The 7,293-nt window shown below is 36.5% G+C and overlaps 2 protein-coding genes and 1 long non-coding RNA gene across 5 annotated transcripts; all 3 read left to right on the top strand.

Annotated features, from left to right (window-relative positions):
• The first annotated feature begins 50 nt into the window (after positions 1–50).
• LOC111372508 (GDSL esterase/lipase At5g22810-like) lies at positions 51–2,686 on the top strand. The gene is made up of 5 exons (XM_022994856.1): positions 51–336; positions 496–626; positions 1,118–1,351; positions 1,889–2,144; positions 2,311–2,686. The coding sequence occupies exons 1-5, from the start codon at positions 99–101 to the stop codon at positions 2,502–2,504; spliced, it is 1,053 nt and encodes a 350-aa protein (XP_022850624.1). The 5' UTR covers positions 51–98; the 3' UTR covers positions 2,505–2,686.
• Positions 2,687–3,037: 351 nt separating this feature from the next.
• LOC111372499 lies at positions 3,038–3,831 on the top strand. Its single transcript, XR_002698782.1, has 2 exons — positions 3,038–3,101; positions 3,802–3,831. It is a non-coding gene; the product is annotated as an uncharacterized LOC111372499 (long non-coding RNA).
• Positions 3,832–5,137: 1,306 nt separating this feature from the next.
• On the top strand, positions 5,138–6,186 carry LOC111372498. Of its 3 annotated transcripts, none has more exons than XM_022994846.1 (3): positions 5,138–5,405; positions 5,516–5,639; positions 5,729–6,181. In XM_022994846.1, exons 1-3 carry the CDS (start codon positions 5,274–5,276, stop codon positions 5,920–5,922), a joined length of 450 nt encoding a protein of 149 aa, XP_022850614.1. In that variant the 5' UTR covers positions 5,138–5,273; the 3' UTR covers positions 5,923–6,181. The 3 variants fall into 3 exon arrangements, with proteins under 3 accessions (XP_022850614.1, XP_022850615.1, XP_022850617.1); XM_022994847.1 differs by having other exon boundaries at positions 5,138–5,393; positions 5,729–6,085; XM_022994849.1 differs by having other exon boundaries at positions 5,260–5,393; positions 5,505–5,639; positions 5,729–6,186.
• Positions 6,187–7,293: the final 1,107 nt, after the last annotated feature.

Below are 7,293 nucleotides of genomic sequence, written 5' to 3'. Positions count from 1 at the left end.
TAACCACAGTATAAATTGTTCTCCTAATAAGAAAATCTTCATATTCTCTTTGTCATTCTAGTACCCGTACCAAGTAAGAAATCCTAGTACCTTAAACCATGAAACTTTCAAGCTTCTTTGCCATTTTTACTGTCGTTTTTTGTCGTCTCGGCATGATAAATTCACAGCCTCTAGTTCCTGCACTCTTCATATTTGGAGACTCAGTTGTTGATGTGGGAAATAACAACAATCTTGAAACAATTGTCAAAGCAAATTTCCCACCTTATGGAAGAGACTTTGTCAATCACAAGCCAACCGGGAGATTTTGTAATGGAAAACTTGCTTCAGACTTCACTGGTACCAAACTTGTCTCACTTCTCGATCAATCCACCTCGTCTATAATATAAGTTATTCGAGAGGGGAGAATTTATTTATTTAAATTACGTCTTCAACACGTGGATAAGTAGATTATGACCAAACTTGACCTTTAAAGTTGTTTGATTTCTTCATATGCAGCTGAAAACCTTGGATTTACTTCATCTCCGCCAGCTTATCTCAGCAAGAATGCTACAGGAAAAAACCTGCTTATTGGAGCCAACTTTGCTTCTGCTTCCTCTGGTTATTATGATGAAACAGCAAAAATCTATGTAAGAACACATCATTAAAGTCTTCTTTGTATAACACCAACTTAGACTATTTTCTATGTTAAACCACCTCGTTTTAAACCTTAAATTGCTAGAGAGGATTCGTCCCCTCATGTGCAGGCTCAATTAAGTGCATGTCTGGTATGCAGTGTTGGACACGACTGATTGATATAATGAACAAGATCTTTTTATTTTTATTTTTAAACTAACACCAATTTAGACTATGAACCACCTCGTTTTAAACCTTAAATTGCTAGAGAGGATTTGTCCCTTCACATGCAGGCTCGATTAAGTACATGTCAAATATGCAGTATTGGACATGTATGATGAATATAATGAACAAAATTTTAGCTTATTCTTCCTTTTTTCTCTTTAATACGGTTTAGTTGTATCCAAATCTTTAGCGGCATTCATGCCATAAGTGGTTAGAGATGCAAGTACGTATTTTTATATCTTTATCTTCGACAACCTAAAACGGGATTTTGCTCTTGTAGAATACAATTCCATTGAGCAAGCAACTAGAATTCTACAAGGATTATCAGAAGAAACTGGTGGGAATTGCAGGGAAATCCAATGCTTCATCAATAATTTCTGGTTCAGTATACCTAATTAGTGATGGAAGCAGCGATTTTGTTCAGAATTACTACATTAATCCTCTTCTCTACAAGGTCTACACAACTGATCAGTTCTCAGACATTCTCCTGCAATCCTACACAAAATTCATACAGGTAACATCTACAAAATAACTTAAATAGGAACTCAAAATAATTGGGTTCAAGGTCGATCATGAGACGATCGAGGATACGACATTTTTCGCCCCGTATTGTTGAATTCTAGCTCCGCTACTGTTAGTGAGCTTAAATGCAAGTTGAATGGTGGCTTACGGATCAAGCCCTAATCTTAATTACTAGAGCAATATGAAGTGAAAAAAATGAGAAACGTGCACACAAAATTATATTGGTTTGTTCTCATTGGAGAGCTATATCCACTTGCTAATACATATATAGAATGAGTAATATACCCTCTGACCCGAAGTACGCCTAGCTCCTGTTTGGTTTGATTAAAAATCAAAATTTCAGTAGATTTTAATAAAAATTGATAAAATATGTAGTTGAAAAGTTGATAAAAGTTGTGGATCTCATTAATGTGTGGTTGAAAATAAGTTTGATAAAATGACTTATGAAAATTTGGGACCAAACGGGGACCTAATAAGTTCACGGTATGATGAGAAAACTACTCCTTTTTTTATTTTTATTTTGGGACAGGAATTGTACAAGTTGGGAGCAAGGAAGATTGGAGTGACAACATTGCCACCACTTGGATGTGTACCAGCAGTGATTACAATATTTGGAGAGGACAGCAATGAATGTGTACAAAAAGCAAACAAAGCAGCAATTTCATTCAACAATAAACTGAACGCAACATCCCAGAATTTGCAAAGCAAACTTTCTGGTCTTAATCTGGTTCTTTTGGACATCTACCAGCCTCTTTATGACCTGGTTACAAAGCCTAGTGACAATGGTAAACTTTCTATTCCTATCCAAAACCCACAACTTTTACACACATTTCGTAAGACCCACAACTTTTAATTTAATAAAGCTATGCCAAACATGACGACGACATGTTTGTCTGTATCGTTTCGTGTCCATATTCATGGCGTGTAATGAAACTTACAATTGAAATGTAGGCTTTTTTGAATCAAGAAAGGCTTGTTGTGGCACAGGATTGGTGGAGACATCTATACTATGCAATGCAAAGTCCCCTGGAACATGTAGAAATGCATCAGAATATGTGTTCTGGGATGGATTTCATCCTTCAGAGGCTGCAAATAAAATTATTTCTGATGACTTGCTTGCTGCTGGCATTTCGCTCATCTCCTAAGTTTTTTAGAGATTTAATTTTCGGGTCGATTGAATTTGCTTTTGATGTTCAATCTTTAAAGGGTTCGTTTTGAATTCTACGTTTGTTTATTTGTCGTCGTGAGTGACTTGTAACAATGTGATGTCGATTGTGATTACTTTTGCGGTATTAGTTTTATGACGATTGTCTTCATTTTTAATTTATTGAATATGAGAGTACTAAGAAATACCTATATTTTATATTGTGTTATTGAAGAAAATGGACGGGATCTGTCTCCATAAGTTGGGGAATGACAGCTTCAAGATAAAATAAAATAAAATAAAAAATAGAAAATTAAGGATGAAAATGTTACAATAACCATAGGTTGGGGACTAATGGCACAACTTTCTCCCATTTAATTTGGTCATTATTATTCGGGAAATTTGCAGCCGAGGTACCAAACATTTCGTTTATTAGCAGACTTTGCTTAAATCTTTTGTTTGTGCCATCGTGAGTACCAAACTTTTCAAAAATATGCAGCTCAAGTCCGTATTAACGATTTCCGTCAGTTTGACCCTAAAAATTGTCAGCTGACTTCAAAAATTAAACATATAATAATTTTGACCACATAAGGTAAGGGTAAAAATTTAGGGTAGAAAAAACTCCCGAACCGAACCCGACGGTTTTTCTCAAATTAAATACCCGAATGGGTATTTGAATCAAGAACTGACGGGTACTGTTCGGTTCTGATTCTAGGCTAAGATCCGAAGAATCGAATCTTCTTAATTTTTTAATTTATTTATTTTAAATAAACAAAATTATTTTATTTTTTCTAAATAAATTTGTTAACTAGTTAATTTAGTTCAAACCACAAAATATGATTTTTTCTATTTCTAATTTTCAGTTCAAAATCAACTTAATCAAGTTGACCTCAATTTTATCCAAATCTATTACTCTGCTGTATTGTCGTTTCTATTGGAGAAAATCAAATTAAAGTTCTACAATATCTCTCTTAATTATTTTGAACTCGCTATCTTTCTCTTCCTGTGATTTTAATAATCAAATTTATGAAGAATTCATCAAAGAGAGACGTAAAAGACACATAAGATTGGACTACATTATTTTGTAAGAGCTAATATTGAATATATAATTAATTAAATTAATGTAAATTGGACTATGTTAAAAAATTTAATTATAATATGGAACCGGATCGAACCGAACTTGAACGGTTCTATAGTTAAATTTGGATTCGACGGTTCCACTTACTAAATACCCGAAAATTTCTGGTCTATTCGGTTCTCATTAGAAACGAACCGAACCGAACCATGTCCAACCCTAGGTAAAATTGTAACTCTATAATTTTAATATTAAAAAAACAATTAAAAAGGGGAAAAAAACATATCCTCCTTCATCTTCCCCAATCCCCTCACCCCAAAATCAAAACCACCCGCTGCCTAATTACTGCCCGCCGACACCACCACCCTCGGGTCTTACCTGATTTTCTAACAATGGCCAAAACTCCAGTGCTCGATCCTTTAATTCATTTTTAATCAGCACTATGAATTTCTTCAAATCCATTCTATCAGAGGATTCAGATTCTCCAAAACCAAAAAGCGAAAACCCCCATGACCCGGAATCCGAATCCCCACCGCAGAGGAATAAGGATCCGAATGATGTCGGTCAGGATCCAGTTCACACAGACTCGCTACCCAAAAGCCCGTCTGATTCATTCGGTGATGGTGGCGGTGGGTGGAGTTTTGGGGGTCTGATCAAGACTTTTGCGACCCAATCCGAGTCAGTGCTGGAGACATAGAGGCGGGATCTTAAGGAATTCGGATCGGGTCTTAAGAAGGAGTCAGAGGTCATCCGAGGTGTGTCGGATGCTCAAGGTTCGCTTGAATCTATTGGACAGGTCCTTGATGGGGTGCTCAAATCAACTGCTGATATAATTTCACAAGGGAAAGAGAGCCTTGGCTCGGATGGGAAGTCTGAAATGGGAAGATAAAGGAGGAGATGGTTCCCCCCCCCCCCCCCCCCCCCCCAAGNTCCCCCCCCCCCCCCCCCCCCTTTTAATTTTTTTTTTAATATTAAAATTATAGAGTTACAATTTTACCCTTACCTCATGTTGTCAAAATTATTATATTTTTAATTTTTGAAGTCAATTGACAGTTTTTCGGGTCAAATTGATGGAAACCGTTAATACGGACTTGGGTTGTATATTTTTAAAAGATTTGGTACTCACGGTGACACAAATTAAAGGTTTGGACAAAATCTGCTAATAAACGAAATGTTTGGTACCTCGGCTACAATTTTCCCTTAATATTCAAGTTTTCCACTTCACAAAGCAATTACGTACATTTAGTACGCTAAGTTGAATATTATAAATAAGGGTTGAGGACCTATTTTTACCTTTTATAAAGGTTAGGGAACTAGCTACAATTTTTCCTAATTAAAATTAAGGGCATATTCTGCATCCACGTTAATCTTTCTGCTACAAAAAGGAATAATTTTGCATCAAAATGCTTAGTTTGGGGATGTTCATGCCAAGAAATAAACATTAGGGACCATTTATATAATGTTAGAAAAGGTTAGGGACTTTGCAACAAATTCCCATTATACTTTTTCATTGCACTTTTTCCCTCCTAAATTTATTTTTCACCCTTCTCATAATTGATTCTCTTATGACGAAGCTGCAATTTGTCATAATCAATATGAATTGATAAGAGAAACAATTTCAACAGCAAATTTAAGTTAAAATTTGAATTTATAGCCAAATAGAGACTGAAAAGTGGAGAAATTTTATCAAAAATCATGGATTATAGTTTAGGAGCGCTGAAATTGCTGTGCATTCAGCTTAAAAATGCTCGCCAAGCGCCGTCGCCGAAAGCCTTCACCCTAGGTGGTATTCTCTTCCAACGCGCATGGCTACAGGTATATATGAATGTATGTGTACGTATATACAAGTATATGTGTATGTGAATGTATAATTTCCTGAGTATACTGTTTTCCCCCTTATTCTCTCATTAAATTCATTGTTGGAAGCCGAATTGCAGGGCGTTTTAGTCTCTACACCGTCGTCCTCCCACTCCGGGGGTGGAGGCTTCCACTTAGACGATGGTACTGGTGTTATTGAGCTACTCCTTTCTGGAGACTTGCGTAATCGCAATTGGGAAACGGGTCGGATTTTTTCACTTGTTTTTTTTTTTTTTTTTTTTTCCCCTGAAAATTTCATCACTTGTTTCTCTAGCGTACGTTTGTGTGTGTAGGGATGTACGTGATGGTGGTTGGATTTTATTCTATTGCTAATGATGGTACCTCCGTGCTCAAGGTAAAATATCAATCCCTTAAATCCTGGAATTTCTACATGAATATGCAAATTTGGTTGTATAAATGGTGTAAAGTGAATATTTATGATGCTTTACATGAAGTAAAGAATAGTGTCACGCTTGAGGATTTGTGAAACCCTTGTTGCTGAACCTTAAACTGTTCCTTTCTTGCCATTGAAAGAGAAGTGTTGTAAATTTTTACCCTCTAGGTATGGATAGTTTATAGTTTTACTATCATTTTTGAGCCCTCGAAAAAGTATGATAAGGAGACACTGATTAGGGCACAACTGGTGTAGACTGCAAGTTACATTGTAAGTGAGCCCAGCTCAACAATATATCTTTAGGTCTAACCATAGAATGGATGGAAAGTGACACGGTAAAAGAATACCACACAACCGAATTACTGAATTAGGCCAACGTATTCTCCCGGTGGAATTCATTCCATTCTGATATGAGATATGAGATGGTCTAGCCTTTCAAACAACCTGATCGTTGCATCTATGCATTGCTCTTAGGATTGAAGGGAGTTCGTTCCAAAAGAACCAGAGATATGGTATGTCAACTTGCAAGAGATCCATAAATATTTGGAATGGTTTCCCAAAAAGAGATCCATATCATGATGAGTTGGGTGCTGTTGATCCACCTACATTTCCTGCAGTCCCATCACCTGTTATGAGTAACATATTTAACAGCCCATCTTCACTTCTGGTTGCAAAAGCAGGTGCAGAACTTGCATACTTTAAATAGAATATCTAGTGAAACATTCCTTGGCGAACCAATTATCTCAAAATGTGTCCTTGTGAATGGTTATTGCCAGGTATGTTTAATGGAATGCAAAATTGTAATGAGCCAGTTATAGTAGCTCAAGTTCTCCCTGCATATAAAGTTACATCAAATGAAAAACAAATTTATTAGTTGTCTTCTGGTGTAAATAAATTTGGCTTTCCATCTATTGATCTTCCCAATAATAGCGTGCTTAGGGTTTGACAGCAATTAGCCTCTAATCTGGTAGAAGTGGTAGTAGGAAGAAGGCCCTCTTCCATTCCCACAGAATTAGATGTGTTATGAATGTAACAGAGAATGGTGCCAAATAACACGGGGCTTGTTGGGAATCTTGAGATTAGCAAGGAGGCAGTCAGGACCTACTCGTTGAGGAATTCGATAAGTGGTTATTGGCTATCGCATGGAAAAAATACTAGCAAATATAAATAGAAAATCCACAAAAACAAGGTAATGGACGGGTTATAGTGAAATTGCTGGGTCTTGATGGATCATAAGTTGACAACTTGTAGATGTCAATAGGAATAGTTGTGGAGGATGGGGATCAAGAAATAGCAGGATATAGGTCCTCTTGCCAGAGGCCTCGTGTCCTAGGAAAATATCTAGCCAATTTCCCACAAGGATGGAAAAAATTTGGATTATACTCTGAGGCCTGCACCAAAGCAATATGGAATTTAGGAAAAAATGATAGAAGAGAGTACTGTGATAGGTTGTTATTGGAGCAC

This window comes from Olea europaea, unplaced genomic scaffold, assembly GCF_002742605.1.
Source record: "Olea europaea var. sylvestris unplaced genomic scaffold, O_europaea_v1 scaffold1004, whole genome shotgun sequence".
NCBI classification, from domain to species: domain Eukaryota; kingdom Viridiplantae; phylum Streptophyta; class Magnoliopsida; order Lamiales; family Oleaceae; genus Olea; species Olea europaea.
The sequence above is the reverse complement of the archived record's forward strand: the minus strand, read 5'-3'. Positions and strand labels throughout refer to the sequence as shown.